General features: G+C 48.2%; 1 protein-coding gene across 3 annotated transcripts; it reads right to left on the bottom strand.

Annotated features, from left to right (window-relative positions):
• Window positions 1-1,034: 1,034 nt before the first annotated feature.
• LOC133887025 (MADS-box transcription factor 23-like) lies at window positions 1,035-18,719 on the bottom strand. Of its 3 annotated transcripts, XM_062326932.1 has the most exons (8): window positions 18,346-18,719; window positions 17,637-17,712; window positions 2,643-2,704; window positions 1,864-1,963; window positions 1,752-1,793; window positions 1,595-1,678; window positions 1,369-1,520; window positions 1,035-1,261 (listed from the first exon to the last, which is right to left on the bottom strand). In XM_062326932.1, exons 1-8 carry the CDS (start codon window positions 18,525-18,527, stop codon window positions 1,060-1,062), a joined length of 900 nt encoding a protein of 299 aa, XP_062182916.1. In that variant the 5' UTR covers window positions 18,528-18,719; the 3' UTR covers window positions 1,035-1,059. The 3 variants fall into 3 exon arrangements, with proteins under 3 accessions (XP_062182916.1, XP_062182918.1, XP_062182917.1); XM_062326934.1 differs by lacking the exons at window positions 17,637-17,712; window positions 18,346-18,719 and adding an exon at window positions 7,048-7,204; XM_062326933.1 differs by having other exon boundaries at window positions 1,052-1,520.
• Between the last annotated feature and the right edge of the window lie 741 nt (window positions 18,720-19,460).

Below are 19,460 nucleotides of genomic sequence, written 5' to 3'. Positions count from 1 at the left end.
CTAAGCCTAATGACATCAAACAATTATCCCATAAAAATGTTAATGATATATATTCTGATTTGAATATTCTTGTCAATAAGATCAATGAGCTAGGTTTGACGTAAATTAGAGATGAACAAATGGTGAAAAAAAATTCTAAGCTCTTCTTCTAAAGTACAAACTAATTGTCACCATCACCTACGACAATCATGACATGAGCAAGATGACTCCAAGCTAAGTTCTCGACAAGATCACCCTCCATAAGATGACTATGAACATAAATGTTGAAACTTCTACCTCATCCGACGCTAAGAATTTTGCCCTCACAAGCAAACAAGCTCAATACCAATACTTGAAGGCAAGGATAAGGAGATAAAAGCAAAAAAAACAAACTCAAATAAAGATGTTGATGAGAAAGAAGAGTGCGATGAAAAGGATGATCAAAGCACATCAAATGATGAAGAGATTGATCATAAGATGATCTATCTCTTCTCCCAAGTAGAGAAGAATATTAAAAGAATTAATACCAAGATTGATTATCTAATCTTCTTGAAAGATTTAGTCAAAATAATTGATCATATAAATAAAAAAAAAAGAAGACAAAAAACAAGGAGACAAGACGAAAAACCAAAACATTCGCAAACATAAGAAGATGGGTGAACGAAGATGAAGAGTCAAGCTTAAATTCCCTAGAGGCTCTTCCTCAATATCATTATCACACAAATCGTCAAGCAAATCATCACGAGGTCGTAGCATGCCATGCTGGAACAACCCGACCTGGCTAAGCGCCACCCTAGCCTCCACCGTGCCTCGCCCCCACTACGCTGCCACAACGCCCTGCCACCCGACACGACGTGCCCAGGCTAGCCCGGTACAGCCTCACAGGCCATATTGTGAGCTGAGCCTCCAACACACAAGCCAACGTGATACAATCCAATTAGTTAGCTATACCTGATGGACCGTGCATAGCTAGGCCCGTGCGAGGCTAGCCCGAGAGGCCCAGTTGGCCAGGTCTAGCACCTAATTCAGGCAAAGGGCTCATTACATTTGGAGCATTTCACTTGAATGCATCTTTCAACTTTAACTCGAGATATGACATTTATAATATGCTTTCACTGCAAATACATAATGTATGTGAAAGAATGATACAGATACATTACTAAGGTATTCAGAGAGAAATGGACTACAGTTCATGCAATTGTTTACACATAATTCGCACTTAAACAGTAGCAGGTGGGCTGATAGTGCTTCTAGTATGCTTCTAAGTCTCCTGGTGGTTCTTCTAATCAATGCAGTCGAAGTATGATGAAAATTTAGTGAACAGACATTATTTTATTATGCATTTAGATCAAAACAGAGTAGTATATCAGGTTAACATAGAGCATTCACCCCGAGGCTGTTGCTTCCGGTTTCTCTTTGGCTACGTGCTGTGCTTGGCTAAGTCCAAGACGAACTGGAGTCATATCCTCCTCTGGGACAGCAATATTGTAGTCAATGGCAGAACTATTCTGCCCCCCATCTACTCCTATCTGTCCATGTACCTAAGAAGAATAAACAAAATGAGGGCTTCCAGAAGATAGTTTAGAATTTTGCTATGTTTGTAATAATGGCTCACCTTTTTCTGCAAATTCACGTTCTCCTGGCGAATGCTGTTCAATTTATGACGTAGTTCCTTGTTTTCTTCATGCAAAATGCTTTCCTGAAATTGAAATAGGGTGAATCATATTCTGTTGAACGAAATGGTTATAGCAAATGCGAATTTATGAACCAACCTTCTTGTTTAGCTCTTGAATTTGGTCAATCATAAGTTGATCCTGAAAAGACCAATGTTAGTGACACACTACTGATACTTGATCTTCACACATGGAAATTGCTGTCACATACCTTCTTTAGCCGAATGCTATGGAGGCTCATTTCCAGCTGGTTCTCTAAACACTTTAAGTCTTTAACTCCTAGGCCAGAAAGATTTTGTCCCACCAACTGCCTGCAGTAGCTTATTCTCATTGAAATTTTTTCATAGCATGAAAATTGTTGACTATTTTTCCAGTATATCTGTGTGCCTTTGACTCATGTATTTTTTTTATATTGAAATTGTGTAGTTCTTCACTTTTGATTTTAACTTTCTATTTTATTTTTCTGTGTTCTTTCCAGTTTCTTTTGTTTTACAATCTTCTTGCCATTTCATTAGTCGAAAATATTCCTTTGTTTTTTCAAAAGTACTAGTCTATATACTTCATTAAGATACACTACATAACCTGAGCAGATCATTCCCTGTTTGTTTTTCATGACAGAGAAGGGCCTATAGCATTTCTGACCCAGAAATAATTAAATAAGCTGCCATGATGTGATCTAGTTTCTTTTCTTCTGGGCAAATGAGTACAGCATAGATGCTTGGTGTCTAGAGCATAGATATAGCTGTATAGAGTAAATTTTATTAGCATATTCAATTTGCATGGAGTTGTTTTCTCATATCAGTTCCGTGTTAGAATATTGCACCATGTCCTTTTCTACATATTCTTACTAAGTCATGTTACTTTCATTTTTTCTGGATCATGCATACTGTAAATTATAGACTTCTAATTGCACATCCAATATGTTTGTTTTACAATATTATTCATTCATTTAATTCAACAGTTTTGTTATTGTTTGAAGGACAATCATACCTATGATCTTCTTGCAAGTTATGTAGTTGCTGCCTCAATCGTGCTGCCTCCGCTTGCCAAAACTGTCAGTATGAACAGTTCAATAGTCAGGTGGCAAATAGATGAAGTTTGAAGGCGGTAATTTGTGCATTAGCATTAAAAAAACTGCAAAACGGAATCTAACTTCCAGAAATATTTAATACTACTCTTTCGGTGAGACTGGCTCTAACACTTCATCTGCAAGAATTTATAAAAAAGGCAACAAATAGCCTTTATTACTCTCTGAGCTAGTAGTTTATTGAAGATTAGACTGTGTACAATGTTTGAGTATTCTTTTTAACTCGCAATTAGACCATGTACCTCTATATATATGTCTTGTGCTATTAAACAACTGATACTTGGAGCTATGTGGTAATATTGAACCATTTATTAGAATCTGGTTACTTCTATCAACTTGGGGCTACTAGCTAGTGCAATGGTTTGGAATGGTTTGACACTTGTCTAATGGCCAAGGTTTTGAGTCCAACTATCTACACGATGGGTGGGTTCGTCCAGAATTTTTTATAATTTGATCCCGAAATGTCTATGTGGTGCCTTGTGAGCCATTAAAGATGACTATAGTAACAAACTGCACCTGGCCGACACAAGGAAAAAAAAGAAAGAATCTTGCTATTGTATGTGATACCTCTTGTTGTCTTATTTGCATAGCTATACTACATGTCCTATGTCCTACCTGTGAACACCCTTGCCACGTTTCTGGTATTTTTTTTCTTTATATACTATAACGGCATAATTCATTTAGCTTACCTTATATAGAATATAATTATAAAAGAAAATGAAGTTCAGAGGGCATCATAACTACCCAAGTTGTTAAAAGTTAAGCTTACTGTACTCTTTCCATAATTTGCTAAAGGCCTACTGGAGCAATTTGTATCACGTCGATACGTAGGGCACTATGTACCATAAGTGATTTCCATGGCACTTTTATTGGGTTTTGAGCACAATATTATTTTTGTTGGAATATACCCCTCATGGCAACACACGGCCAGCCAAGCCAAGCTAGCCCAACCGCACCAGAGCCCAGCGCGTCCAGACCGGTGGCTGGTGCTCTAGTCCGAGTTTGTTTGTACAGATAAATATAATTGATTTAAAGTACATATAGACTTGACTTAAGATAGAATTAACTTAGAGATAGACTTGGAGTTAGAGATAAATTCTCTCTGTACATTGTACTATATATAGCACCCAGAGCTCCCTGAATAATCCAAGCCTAAGATTATGCCCCTACTTTCAGTCTTTTATGGCATCTAACTAAACCGATCCCCCCACCCTATTTGCAGCCACCCCTGCGCCCCTTGCTGCATGCCCGCGTACCAGCATACTGCTAATTCCCGCATACCCGTCTGCTATGCGCGTATTATTGCAGCCATGGCCGCTAACTACACCGCATCTGCGCTCTCCACCATCAATGTGTTTACGCATATCCCTTTCTCTCTCGAGCTTCAGCCGCCGAACTACTCCCGCTGGCGCGAGCTATTCCACATGCTCGTCGGTAAGTTCGGTGCCAGGGCCATATTGATGGCTCCTCCCCAAGCCAGACGCCAAGTCGAAGAACAGTGACGCCATCTCCGCCTGGGAGTCAACGGACTATGTTGTCCTCTCCCTCCTTTACGTGTCCATCTCTGAGGATATCCTCACCATGGTCCCCGTGCCTGGCGCCTTGGCTCGTGCTGTCTAGACTAGTCTGGAGGGGTTGTTCCGCGACAACAAGATGGCATGCACCCTCTCTCTCTCGAGGCTGAGTTCCGCAACTTGGCTCAAGGCGATCAAACCATCCCCACCTCCTCCCAGCGTCTGAAGGCCTTCGCTGACGCTCTCGCCGACCTCGGGCATCTGGTGTCCTCGGTGTCTGAGGACACTCTTGTCGGCACCATGTTGTGTGGCCTGTCTGAGCCATTTCGCAACATCACAACCATTATCAAGACCAAGAGTCGTTCCCAGGGTTCCTCGACGCTCGCTCCCTCGAGGAGGCTAACCTCAAAATCACAGCACCTGGCTCCTCTACAGCTCCAGTGGCCACCATCAGCACCAAGCCAGCCAGCAACAGCTCCTCCGACCATTCGACTGGCTACGACAATGGCACCAGGACCTCCACCATCGCCCCCTCCGACGGCAACAACAGCAAGAAGAACAAGGGCGAGAAGAATCGTCACGACGGCGACGACGGCGGCACTGGCGGCTCCGCACCTCCCCCTCCCCCTCCCCCCTGGCCCTAGGGCGCCATGCCACTAGTCTAGCCCAACACTAGGCAGGGGATCCTCAATCCACGGCCACCGGCATCTAGTGTTTAGTACGCCTTCGCTGCTGCGTACGGCATCCCGACCGCTCCACCTGCGTCATGGGATCAAGCCTCCCTCATCTAGGTCATAAACGCCATGTCGATGAAACAACATGCACCTTGGTTCATGGACTCAGGTGCACCTTCCCATTTGCCCGCCGACCCAGGTAACCTCTCCCACTTCTCTCCACCCCCCCAAAACCAGAACACAAGTAATCATCAGTGACGGCTATGTTCTTCCTATCACGGCTTTCAGGCGAGCTGATTTTCGCACTGCCAGGCCTCTTACTCTCACTAATGTTATGATTTCCCACAACCTTATTACCAATTTTATTTATATTCGTAAATTCGCCACTGATAATCTTTGTTCTGCCGAGTTTGACCTGTTTGGTCCCTGTGTGGGATCTCTGCACCAGGAACGTGATTCTTGGGTTCAATAGCTCTAGCGACATGTACTCATTTTTTGCGCAGCCTGTCAGCCGTCATCACGTCCTCATCGCTCCTTCCACCACCATTTGGCACCAGCGCTTGGGTCATCTCGGCATCCAGCCCCTCTCCAATTTACGCGCTAGCAATGCCATCTCTGTCACCACAAATAAATCGACACCATCCCTTTGTCATGCATGCCAACTCGGGTGGCATGTTCGCCTCCCATTTTTTATTTCCGTTTCTAGCACTAGTCGCCCTTTTGAGTTTCTTCATTGTGATCTGTGAATGTCTGTTGCCCAGTATTTCTAGCTACAAGTATTATTTAATGACGCTTGATGATTTTACGCACTATTATTGGGTTTTTCCTCTCAAGCTAAAATCTGATACTCTGCTTGCTACGCAATTTTCATACTTATGTCACTAACCAATTCCACAGCACAATTCAGAGCGTCCAGTGCGACGATGGTCAAGAGTTCGACAACCATATAGCTCGCGCTTTCTTCCTCGCCTATGGCATCCACCTGCATTCTCGTGCCCCTATACATCCCAGTAGAATGGTAAAGCCTCTCGTGTCCCTATACCTACGCCTCTCGCGCCATCCGCACCATCAATGACGTTTTTTGCTCGTTGCTTTTCCAAGCCTCCATGCCGCCGGCCTACTGGGTCAAGGCACTCCATACCGCCACCAACCTTCTCAATCGATGTCACACCAAAGCCCTTCCCTCACACCACACCAAGCTTTGTTCAGTCGTCCCGCCACATACAACCATCTCTGTGTCTTCAGCTTCCTTTTTTATCCCAACCTCTCCGCCACCATGACACACAAACTAGCTCCTCACTCTGCTTTATGTCTTTCTCGGTTACCCAGAGAACCATAAAGACTACCGCTGTCTCGACCTAGCTACTAATCTCATCATCATATCATGGCATACGATTTTTGACGAACTGACTTTTCAATTTGCATCACGCATGCCGGCCTCGCCTGGAACATATAACATATTTGCTGCAGATGACGAACCAACAGCAGTCAGCACCAGTCCATCATCAGTCTGCACGCCATCTCCTTCCTCGTATGACTGCACGGCAGCTGCCGGCCACGGCACGGCGCCCGACGCGCCGCCCCTCCGCCCGCGTGTACAGCCGCCGGTCGCGCCCGTCGGCTGCAGCTACGGAAGCAGCGCCCATGGCGGCTGTCACAGCCATGTTTTGGGAAAAAAAGGAAGGGAAGAAAGAAAACAAGGAAACAGCAAATCTTGGAAATCTCTCTCTCTCTTTCCTTCTCTGTCCCCGGCCCTTCCCCGCCGCCGCCGGGCGCTGCACAGTGCCGCGCCGCCCGATCCCGTCGCCGCCTCCCGTCCCTGTGCGCCGCTCGCCTCACGCCCCGCGCAATCCCCCGTGCCTCGCGCCATTGCTTCGCACGTCGCCGCCCACCCGCGCACAGTGCGCGCCACCCGCGAATCCCGGCCACAGTGGCCGCCGCCTCCCGCTCGCCCTCGGCCACCTATAAAAGGGGCCGAGCTCTCCGCTCCTCTCCGCACCCCGAGCAGAAGCACCCCCTCCTCCTCTTAATCTAACCGAGCACCACCACCACCGGCCGCCGCCATCAGCGGAGCTCGCCGCCGGTAAGCACTACCGAATCCCCAAACCCGATCCACATACCTGATCCTCATCCTTCGCTAATCGCCTCCACCATGGTGTAGATCCGGCCATCCCCACTCCGTTTTGCCCATCGCCGTAGCCCCCCGCCGCCGCCGCCGGCCATTTCTTTCCTCCTCCCTGTTCCTCTCTCAATTCGTTTCTGAGCCAACCGAAAGCCACCGCATCCCGCTCCCTTACCCTGCCACCATGCTGACATGTGGTCCCCGGCAGAGACACCCTCCCACTTAAATAAGCCGAGTCACGAGCCATTCAAATGAGCCGAGTTCCAAAGAAATAGAGCCAAGCCACGAAATAAATCGAGCCGAGTCGCCCTATCCAACTTAAGTTGAGCTGAGCCGAGCCGGAAATATTCCAAAAATATTCTTCTTTTTCCTAATTTTCCGAATGAACCTCCTGGGAGATATTCCGGAGCCGGTTTTTTCCCTGTCCTAACTTCGTTTTTAGTGATTCTTCCATTAAAATTAATATAAAATCAAAATCTATCCAGCCATATAATTTTCATAACTTTTTTACGTTAATTAACGTTTTTAGTTTAATTTAGTTGTTTTACTTGTGTCATCGCATGCGTAGGTTTATCTTTCACTAGCTTGTAACTAGTTTTTGTTGTAGATAAAAATTTGGCAACCATGACCTACGCTTTATATGAAATCTAAGTAACTAGTTTATGCTAGTTTTTTGTAGTAAATAAATAAAAATAGTTTTACATTAGGTTAAAGATTGGTTTAATTAGGATAATTAATATTTAACACTTGTTAATCTAGGAAAAATATTAGATACATATGACTTAGGAATATGACACACATATGCACTCCTAGATTTAATTGTAGATCCAAGAGTATAGTTGACCACTTAATCTTCGTACTTAGATTCACATAGTGTAACTAATGCAGTGTTTGATTTCTTGTACGAGTGTGAGTCTACATGGGACGGTCTAGGACGAGACCTCATCCCCATGTTTGGATGCTTGAATCATCCATAGTCCTGGATGAGGCCTCGTACAGATTCTAAGCAAGTTCTCCCAAGATCCCGAACCAGTCAGTACGTCAAAATCGGTCTCACCATAAAACCGTCCTGTCGGAGGATGAACTCCGCAAGCGGGGATCCGGAGGGACTCCCTTTGAGATTCGGCCGGGGGATGATTCTGAATCTACCTCGTATGTGAAATAAATGGGAGTAAATGAGATGCAGGTGGAATGGATGATCGGATGCAGGAGGAAGTAAATGCTCAGGGGATTTAGACAGGTTCGGGCCGCACGGAGCGTAATACCCTACTCCTGTGTGTATGCTATAAATACTCAGGGAATGCCTCTCTGAGGATCTCTTGTGTTACAAGGATGTTTGTCTAAGTCTAGAGCTTCGTGAGCTTGTCTCGGTCTTGAAGAAGCTGTTGCCTTCTGTGTGTCTCGATCATCTCCGTTCGGTCTATTGATCCAGAGTTCTCTGTTGTTCTTCTCCGGGGTGCTCGCCCCTCTTTTATACCCTTCGGGGTGAGTAGCGTGCCCAAAAAGGATGGCACGAGTTCCGAGGTACCATAAATGGAAAGCAACCATCATGGGCTGCAGCTTAATGTTACGGGGAGGGTTGAAAACGCGCCCCCGTCCGTCCTGTCGTCATCATCCCGCTTTTCGGCAGGTGCTGCGGGGAGGGCCCACCAGGCAACCGCCGAGCACCCCGCGTGTCCGTCCGGTCAGAGCGAGCCTAACACAACAGAGCGGCAAGCGATATGCCTCGAGCCCTGCGACGTTATCCCGAGGCGCGCCGGATGACGCGCGATAGGACTCACCGCATAAAATGACCCCATGCCTCCCTACCAAGGAGTGGCAGGGACTGACAGCAGGCGTGGGGGAATGGTTGGAAGTGACAGGCCACGCGCCCTCTTAAATGCAGCATCGGGCCTCTCTCCAATTGAGACCTCACCGCTGAGCCCTTGTGGGGACCACTAGCGAAGGACTTCTCAGGCCCTCGGGGAACTGTGAGTGCTCGGGGACTACTGTTCATAGCCCTGAGCACTCTCTCCTGGATATGCCCTTTCTTGGTCCTCGGGGAACTCAGGTACTCGGGGACCACTGTTTATGGCCCCGAGCGCCTTCTCCCGGAACTGTGACTGCTCTGGTCCTCGAGGAACTCGAATACTCGGGGACCACTGTTCATGGTCCCGAGCACCACCTCCCGAAACTTGGGTCATCGGGGAACTCGGGTACTCGGGGACCACTATTTATGGCCCCAAGCACCACCTCCCGAAACTTGGGTCATCGGGGAACTCGGGTACTCGGGGACCACTATTCATGGCCCCGAGCACCCTCTCCCGGAACTTGGTCTTCTCGGACCTCGGGGAGATAATCCCCGAGTGAGGGCACCACGTGGCACTCTGCTGTCCTGACCTCGGGACTCGGGGACCCCCGGTTCTCATGTCACCGACAGCAGCCCCCGGGTCCATTGGTAGGCGATGGCTCAGAAACTACGGATGGGGCCCTCGTTTTCTTCGACGAGGGCGGCGCCGGCGCGGCAGCCGTCGGGGACCCCGAGCGCCTCTGCAGAGAGGGCTCGCAGGGGACCAAGCCCCTGGCCACCTTCTGGCTAGGCCCCGGAACCCCTCCTGAAGGTGCTGGGAAGCGCCCGGGAGGTCATCGGGCGGCTCAAAGTGGCCGTGGCGGCGGAGCGGGCCGAGCTCAACAAGGATCGCGCCGCCCTGGTTGAAGAGAGGGGGCGGCTGGAAGAGGTCGGCAAACTTTTGAAAACCCGTATCGCCACGGCCCCCGCGTCTTACGAGAAATCAATGCGCGAGGTGGCAGAGGAGCGGGAAGCGTTGGAGGAGACACACGACGAGGCAGCCACCGCGCAGGAGAAGGCCACCCGCATGGAGCGGCTCGCGACCGAGCGCGACCAGGCTTCCCGGAGGCGGGCCGCGGAGCTGCTTGCTCGGGAGCGGCTGCTGCTATCTCGGGAGGAGGGGGCCGACAAACAGGAGGAGGCTGTGCGGTCTACCCAGGCGGACATAGCCCGCCAGAACGATGATTTTGAGCGTGGTCGCACTGAAGTCCTTCGTCGAGAGGAGGAGGTCGTGGTACGCGAGCCCGACGTCGTGATAACGGCGGTGGCTCTTGATGCCTGGGAGGAGCAGATCGCGCAGCACGAGCTGACTGCCAAGCGGGAGGCCGACCCGGCCGCCGGAGAGAAGGTCGTCGCGACATGGGCCGAGCAGCTGCAGCGAGCTCAAGCCGATTCCCCGTCCACCAGGGGCGTCTCTACCAGCGCAGCCGACGGTACCAGCCTCGAGGACCGATTACAGATCACAAAGGACGAGCTCGAGACCGTCATCGCCAAGTGGACCAACGTGAAGCTGATGATGTGGGACATCCTCCAGCAGGCACGGAAATCCGTGAAGGTGGCCGAGCTCGGGCACGTGCATGTGGGTGAGCAGGGGCTGGACAAGGAGACGATCGGCCACGTCGCCCTCGGCTTTGCGGAGATCGCCCAGCGCCTCGAGGCTCTTTCGAACGCTGTGTAGGAGCTGGCATCCCGGGAGGGGCGTGCTCTGGCCCAAGCGTGGTCGAGCATGTTCTCGCCTGCTACCGCAGCCGAGACCCCACCTTCCCACTGGAGCCAGTCTAGCAGGGAGTGGTCGAGGCCGAGGAAGCTGCTGCCCGGGAAGCCGTCCGCGACATCGCCGCCGAGGTGGCAGCGTGTTTTACACATGAGCCGGCGCCGGAGCCAAAACCGTGCAGCGGCATCAGCGATGTGTCATCGCCTCCGTCGGAGCCTATGGATTAGTTAGATTTTTTGTTTTTTGAATGTTGTAAATATGGGAGTGATCCCCTACAGAATGATTCCTTTGAAATATAATAGAAGCCTTTCTTTGGGATCGAAACTCCATTGTGCTTTTCTTTATATTGTTTTCTTTTTGCTTGATGTCCTGAGAGGTACTAGCCGGACCGAGCCCAGCCTTCTTCCCCCGAGAGTTAAGTTGCCCCGACCACTCATCGTACGAGTAGTGGGACCACCCGAGCGTCCAGCCCTCGAGCCCTCGCAAGTCCGCAGCTGCTAAGTCAAGAGACACAGACACGAACTTCCTTGCTCGGGAGATAAGTCCATCTAGCACGGAGCACGCCACGACCAGTGAACACTTTCCACTCTGTGACCTCTCAAACAAGCAGACCGGAAACACGTGCAGGCGGAAATGCGACCAAGAGTCCCCACAGTTTGGTGGTGTCCAGGGTAGGACTGACCAGACCGAGCACCGACAGCCCGCCCCTGGGGTCTAGGCGGTCCCGACCACTCTTTGCTCAAGCGGTAGGATTACCCGAGAACCCTAGAGACTCGGTAGTGCCCAAGGTACTGCCAAGTCGGCCAAACACCACGGCCACCATAAACGACCTCGGTCAGCAATCACCGCCTGTACGGTACTCCAACTACTGTCTGTTTTTGTCGTTCCAAAAAAGCAAGCACGTGGGCAGGGTTTTGTGCGCGAGGAGACCGTCTTGCCGAACAAATTAGAATGCGAGGGTCCCGAGGATAACTCAGGAACAATAGTTTATTTTATATGTATGAAAGGAAATTCATATAACTTTAGCTACTCACCGGACAACTGTCAGCCTTTCGACCAACCGATCCAGGAGGGGTAGATGCCTCGAGCTCGGGGCGCCTGGGAACGTTGGATCCCTCGTATGGAGCGACCGAGCACTGGAAAGCAGGTGAGAGAACCAGGGGCTAGGCGGTCCCGACCACTCATGTTCGAGTGGTAGGATTACCCGAGGACCCCGTAGGCTTGAGCAGTGCCCTGGGCACTGAGGCCCTTTTCGGTCGGGTTGCTTTGTTCTTGATCATTGATCTGTAAACTTAAGAAAATAGGAAAATACTCTTTGTTTGGTGCGCTCTGTTAGTGCGGTACTCATTATAGACTGCTGTCGTTTTTGACCCGAGACCTCTCGAATACCCGACCGGCGGAGTGTACGGACGGAGGCATAACCAAGAGGTCCAATGGTTCGGTGGCGCCCGGGGTAGGACTGGCCAGACCGAGCACTGACAGCCCGCCCCTGGGGTCTAGGCGGTCCCGACCACTCTTTGCTCAAGCGGTAGGATTACCCGAGAACCCCAGAGACTCGGTGGTGCTCGGGGCACTGCCATGCAGCCGGACACCACAGCCTACCACAACAGACTTAAGTCAGCGGCTACTGCCTGCGCGCATACCAACCGGGATTCGTTTTTATCAACGGGAAAAATGATAGAGCGCGTTTTCTCGCACAAATTGAGCATCTCACCAAACAGATTAAACAAATGGATTTCAGAGAGAAAGCTCGGAATAAGAGCGTATATTGACAATTTTGTACAGGAGTGATAACTTACATGGTTGGTGGCAGCCCCCGGCCAACTTGGGCAGGGGGAACCCCTGGCCTGGTTGGTCCGAGAACGAACATGTCCACCTAGGGGTAAAATTTGTGCAGATGCTCGATGTTCCACGCGTTTGGGAGCAGCTGCCCATCCTCTGTGGCCAGGCGAATTGAGCCTTGTCGCAGGACGTCGGCCACGATGAAGGGGCCTTCCCACATAGGGGACAATTTATTCTTTCCTTCGCGCGTTTAGGCGCGTTGGAGAACTAGATCCCCAACCTCAAGTGACCGGGCCCGGATGTGACGCTGATGATAACGCCGCAGGCTCTGCTGATATCTGGCTGCTCGGATGGCGGCTCGTCACCGGCGCTCCTCCAAGTGGTCGACATCGTCGTGTCTTCGCTGTTCCTGTTCGCCTTCGGAGTAGGCATTCACCCGAGGGGAGCCGAGAGTGAGCTCGGAGGGGAGGACCGCCTAACCCTGCAGCCAACGACCTTCTGGGGTTTCCCCCGCTACCTGGACAGGCGGGTGCCTGAGGAGTGCTTGCGCCGCTAGCAACGCACTCCCAGGACTGTCGTCACCGAAGGTGAGCCTGCGCCGTAACGGTGCCTGGCGCTGTCTGGACGTAGATCTCATGGCAGGAGTGCCTGCCGCTTGCTGAGGGTTAGGCGGCCCGCCTGCGACGACGGCGGCAGCCCTGCTGGGCCCAGTGCCATTGTCCCCATGGGAGGGGAGCGCCGTACGAGCGGACCGTTGCTGTTGTTGCTGAGGAGCAGTAGAAACTGGGGCCTCCTGAGCGATGGGCTCCACTTCTTCGCTGGAGTTGAAACCGGTGTGTTGGAGATGATGTCCACCTGTCATCTTTTCTGTAGAAAACAAAGCGGATTCAGGGATGCAACCCCCCTACCTGGCGCGCCAGCTGTCAGAGGATGAACTCCGCAAGCGGGGATCCGGAGGGACCCCCTTTGAGATTCGGCCGGGGGGGGGGGATGATTCTAAATCTACCTCATACGTGAAATAAATGGGAGTAAATGAGATACAGGTGGAATGGATGATCGGATGCAGGAGGAAGTAAATGCTCAGGGGATTTAGATAGGTTTGGGCCGCACGGAGCATAATACCCTACTCCTGTGTGTATGCTATAAATGCTCAGGGAATGTCTCTCTAAGGATCTCTTGTGTTACAAGGATGTTTGTCTAAGTCTAGAGCTTCGTGAGCTTGTCTCGGTCTTGAAGAAGTCGTTGCCTTCCGTATGTCTTGATCTTCTCCGTTCGGTCTATCGATCCAGAGTTCTCTGTTGTTCTTCTCTGGGGAGCCCGCCCCTCTTTTATACCCCGTCGGGGCGAGTAGCGTGCCCAAAAAGGATGGCGCAAGTTCCGAGATGCCATAAATGGAAAGCAACCATCATGGGCTGCAGCTTGATGTTACGGGGAGGGTTGAAAATGCGCCCCCATCCGGTCCTGTCGTTATCATCCCGCTTTTCGGCGGGTGCTGCAGGGAGAGCCCACCGGGCAGCCACCAAGCACCCCGCGTGCCCGCCCGGTCAGAGCGAGCCTGACACAATAGAGCGGCAGGCGATATGCCTCGAGCCCTGCAACGTTACCTCGAGGCATGCCGGATGACGTGCGATGGGACCCGCCGCATTAAATGACCCCACGCCTCCCTGCCAGGGAGTGGCAGGGACTGACAGCAGGCGTGGGGGGAGTGGTTGGAAGTGACAGGCCACGCACCCTCTTAAATGCAGCATCGGGGCTCTCTCCAATTGACATCTCACCGCTGAGCCCTTGTGGGGACCACCGACGAAGGACTTCTCAGGCCCTCGGGGAACTGTGAGTGCTCGGGGACTACTGTTCATAGCCACGAGCACTCTCTCCCGTATATGCCCTTTCTTGGTCCTTGGGGAACTGCGAGTGCTTGAGGACTACTGTTCATAGCCCCGAGCACTCTGTCCCGTATATGCCCTTTCTTGGTCCTCGGGGAACTCGGGTACTCAGGGACCACTGTTCATGGCCCCAAGCGCCCTCTCCCGGAACTGTGAGTGCTCTGATCCTCGGGGAACTCGGATAGTCGGGGACCACTGTTTATAGCCCCGAGCACCACCTCCCGGAACTTGGGTCATCGGGGAACTCGGGTACTCGGGGACCACTGTTCATGGCCCCCAGCATCCTCTCCTGGAACTTGGTCTTCTCGGACCTCGGGGAGATAATCCCCGAGGGAGGGCGCCACGTGGCACTCTATTGTCCTGGCCTCGGGACTCGGGGACCCTCCGTTCCCATGTCACCGACACGTCCAGGACCGAGTCGCCCTTTGTGAACGGTACTCAAAATTTCACTCAATTCCAAACAGTAGTCTTTTGTTGCCCTAAAAAGTTTAAATTTTTTTCATGTGTTTTATAATTTATGTGTAACCCATTTTAAGTAGATTCACCTAAAAATTTTGTGTAGAATTGAACGTAAAATTCTCAAAAAAACTACTTTTATAAATTATAATAATTATTAGGGCTTCAAATAAATTCTCAAAAATCTGAAAAAATTACTAATATTATTTGTATGTAATGGAATAATTTCTAAAATTATTTTCAGCCCTAGGCTGTATAGTGAAAATGTGAGTTCCTTTGTAATACTCTTTATATGCATTTTATTATTTCATGCGATAATAACAAATATAAACATTATTATTTATGTAAAATAATTAAGTTATATGTGGATATAATATATGGTTTTTAAGTAACTAAAAATGTTCCCATATCATCCTATACCTCCAACTAAATACATTATTGTACCATCCCAAACATCCAATATAATATTCCCGTACCATCCTATAAATCTAACTAAATAACATATTTGTATCATCTCATTCAGGACCATCCCATCCAGGACCACTCCATCTAGAACGATCTTATCCCATTCAACTTCGTTTAACCAACCAAACACTATCTAAGTCAGTTTCTCTAGTATCAGTTCTTGCTTAGTTTTGCTTGATTGTTTGTTTGAGTGCTTATTGTCGATTCGTTTATGTACGCTAGAAGAAGGAGCATTCGAGGAGGACCCAAAAGACCCGGAGTTTGAAAAGGAAGCCTACGAGAACTTTAACGAAGGCAAGTCCTACACCTTAACCATATTGTACCTATGATTTCAAACACAACCAGCAGAGTCGAGTTTAAACTATAGTAATATGCATGCTTAGGTTATTAACTCTAATTTAAAATGTCGAGGTAGTAACGAGCTAGCTTGTATATGTCATGTCTTGTTATTATTTACCTAAATTCCATTGAAACCCTAGAAGTGTAGTAGATGTACGTGAGAACATTGAACGCGGCTGCAACATCGACAACGTGGGCGCAGAACACATCGACCATGAGCACGGTGATAGAGAGCAGCTAGCGGAGGAGCATGCACACGAAGTGGTTCGGATCAGGGTCGGGGTAGGGCGGGGGAGGGAGGAGGTGGAAGGAGACTAAGGGGTTGGCAGCTGTGAGGCTTGTGACGGTGGGGGCACATGAGAACGTGGCAGCAAGCCAGGCCTAGTCGGGACGGTGATGGTGACAACGAGGCTGTGGCGCAAGAAGAGCTTAGCGAGCTCCACCATGGGGTCAGGTGGCCCATGCCAAAGCTGGCATACAACACAACGCAGCGGTCAGGTTCCATTGGCCTCTCGCTTTCTTGCTACGGTCGTGCTATTTTGTGGAATCGCATTAGAAAAAAGAAAAAGAAATGATGAAAGTACTAAATTACCCTTTTGTCTAATTTAATGGAGGGAAGGAAATTATCAATTTACCCTTTCATAATAATACGTAATCCACCATTTTAAGATACCGCAACTTGAAGTATCTTTCAATAAGTACCTTTCATTTTAGACCATTACATCTTAACAAACCAACTGCTATCGCCACGTCCAAGCACGGTAACATCTCTCTCGATGTAAAGGTAGAGGGCAGTAAGCCAGGTGTTTGTCGAAACAAAATGTTGTTTTTGCAATTTGATAATTGAGATTTTGGCAGTGTGTTTCCTGAATGCTGCATAGCTAATTCTTGACTTTGTACTTCGGAATCCTAAAACTTTGTTTATCTATCCCATAACTGTTGATGTTATCATCTTTGGATGTTGTAACTTCTTTTTTATTGTGAGAAACGGACTCTGGAAGATAACTTCTCAATGTTGCAAGTGTTGTGATGATGGAGTGTCTGGTTCGCTTGTTGCACACCATTTTTTTTTTGTTGCACTAATTGAATATGTTGTTGAGTTTTGATTTGGCTTGTTGCGCTTTAAGAGAGGAAGCAAAACTAGGGATTTGGTTACTTTTGTTTCAAAGGGCATCTAATTTGTTGCACAAATGTTTTCCTTTTGTTAGGCCTGAGTTGAAGGAAGCCAACGATCCATATTTGCGGATGTTATGATCGAATGGACAGAACATGGTCCAAAGCTAGCACAAAGTTAGCACCCAGATTGGACATCTCGGTGCTATTCAACCCCTTGTCATGCTTCCAAGTATTTTCTTTTCTTAGCTATAGAATACCGATATGTGATCCAAATTTCTATACCTAATACTTTATGGACAGGCATAAATATACTTATAAAGAGATAACATCACAGAGGTTATATTGCTCATACTAAGGATGTCACCGCAGTGAAAGTGCTTGCTTGGTCTTCTCTCCATTCATTTAATACTTCTGATCTTTCAACATAGGTTTGAATTAGAACTCATCGTATGATAAACATTTTGTTAGAGTATATGACTTGTATGGCAAGATTGTTAGAGATAGGATAGAAAATCGGTTTAAATTTGTGTCCGATATGGTTCCATATATACGAAAATTCTTGTTCTTCGTAGCGGGTCATCCACCTTATGTTTAATCTAAAAATTCATAGTGTGAACCTTAGAATTCTCCTCTCTCACCAGCATACAAGTTGTTCCAAAAAAGAAAAAAACCAGCATAGAAGTGCATGCTCGTGGAGGGAGAGATCTCGGGTGAAGGGAAGGGTTCCATATGTCGATTTCAGCCATTTAGTGGGAGTTTTTCCAAACCATGTGTGGCTTCCCGAAATGCAATACTAATTGCGCAACATTATTAGTCCGTTAAATCTACCCAAATCACTGGTCGGTCAATCAAGCTTTTGCCTTAACCAATTGGCGAGAATAACCACGTAAAAAGTATTTACCAGCAGTACCTACTAGATTAACATTGAAGCCATGTAACCGTACAAACAAAATAGTGAAAATTCCTGAAAATCGTCATAATGTTATGTACGTATTGAATCAAACCTTGGACTCGGTACTCGCACTCATGAGTTGATGACCCTCCTTCGTCTGGTTGTATCTTTCGATCATAGATTTCATGCTGGTCGACAAGGTACAGCCTCATGTCATTATTGTCAAAGAAAAACTGTAAGTTTACATAGAAGGGACATGATAAAAAAAATAATTTATTAGCAATGTAACCCATGTCTCTCTGGTGACAAGTTCTTGACGGTTTTACTTTACGCATGGTCTAAACATGAGATGCACCATGGACTGCTAATATCATGTAAGATGCAACAAAGGTGGAAGATGCAGGACGTTAAGTATTCTTGAAGTATTCCAAAAAGGCCCTAGCGTCAAGTATTCTTCACTGGAAGGAGTAATTTTTATGCAGTAATTAACATTTGGAAATATGTTTTGAGATCAAAATCGTTTGACCCAAGCCACTCCAAGTGACAAGAGTTATAAATCACCAATATGTATTATTAGGAATTTTAGCACGTCTATCAAGTGGATGGCCTATAAATTCTTGGAGTCCATGAGGACCATATCACGGACATATATTAATTATTTAGAAAGAAAGACATATCACGGACAACATAGAAACGGCAGTTCTATTTCTATCATCAAAGAAATTTCAATCAAGACAACCATACATCTAGCCAATTAACGATAGCAAAATCAACCAGGAAAAGGAGCAAGAGCAACAGGAACAAGAAGAACTGTACATCACCTGGTGCTGGAGAAGTCATAGAGGCGGCCGGTGCTAGAGAAGAGGAGCACGCCAACCTGAGCATCGCAGAGGATGGCCAGCTCATTGGCTTTCTTGAACAGTCCGCTCCTTCTCTTGGAGAAGGTCACCTGCCGGCTCGTCGTGTCCTCGATCCGCTTGATCACGGTCTTCCCGCGAACCATGACGGCACACACGTTCAGCAGAGCTTGCACCCACACGACGGCTAGCCGGAGCTGAAGATTTATCTATGATGTGCGAGCTATCTAGGAAGGTGGATCTAGAGAGAGAGAGAGAGAGAGAGAGATCTCAGGGAGGCAGAGGAGACAGTATGGAGACTTTGTTATAGTTGGGCGTTTCAACACAAGCTACTATACCTTTTGGAGATTGTTTATCGGTTAGGTTTGGAACTACTGTCCTCCTTTTAAAACTTGTATGCGGCATCCACTTTGCCTTGGGCTTCGTCATTCCTTCCAATTGGGGGCCGACACGTGCAGAGCACTTCTGCCTGATGAGAAGCATCCGAAATCAAACTGTCTCTTGTACAAGATATTTCTTGAGAACACAAGAACATCGGATGAAAAGACAACCAAGAACCTTTCAAAAAAAAAAGACAACCAAGAATGCATTGTAGTGACACCTAGTCTGCGACTTACATTTCCATAGAGAAGTGAGGAAGAAAATATGGTAAAAGTAATAGGAAAAAAGGTGGAATGTAAAGTGTGCCAGGAGAGAAGTTAGAGAAGACTGCTAGATAGTATCTTTTATGATGTCTCTAAATCATTTTAATACTTTAGAGATAGTACATTGCACATGCTCTTAGCTTGTAAAATGCAGATCCTCCCAGGTCAGTCGGAGCTTAAGTTACCTTCATGCAAATCTTTACATCCCAGAAATACAGACCACTGTTTGATATTGCCCCCGACTAGCCCCAAACTCACTGACTCAAATGATTTTTATTTAAAACTAACGCGGGGCCGTGAGTTGTGTGACTAGTTCAGCTATAGACAAGGTGCATGTGGCCCCATGGTTTTGCCACGAATTGATTCAATCAGGAACAAGCCTGCCCATCATAATCTTTGCGTATCCATTATACTTAATTTTATCAAACTTAAATC

The sequence above is a fragment of the Phragmites australis genome, chromosome 12, assembly GCF_958298935.1.
Source record: "Phragmites australis chromosome 12, lpPhrAust1.1, whole genome shotgun sequence".
NCBI classification, from domain to species: Eukaryota; Viridiplantae; Streptophyta; class Magnoliopsida; order Poales; family Poaceae; genus Phragmites; species Phragmites australis.
Note: the sequence above shows the minus strand (reverse complement) of the source record. Positions and strands in the feature narration are given on the sequence as shown.

What these genes read in the sequence shown, in the direction of transcription:
- LOC133887025 (XM_062326932.1), bottom strand. Translation starts at nt 18,527, where the DNA reads ATGGTTCGCGGGAAGACCGTGATCAAGCGGATCGAGGACACGACGAGC. An exon ending in TATGACTTCTCCAGCACCAG is followed by an intron (nt 17,713 to 18,345) that starts GTGATGTACAGT and finishes CTTGTCGACCAG; the next exon opens with CATGAAATCTATGATCGAAA. An exon ending in CCGGAAGCAACAGCCTCGGG is followed by an intron (nt 1,262 to 1,368) that starts GTGAATGCTCTA and finishes TGCATTGATTAG; the next exon opens with AAGAACCACCAGGAGACTTA.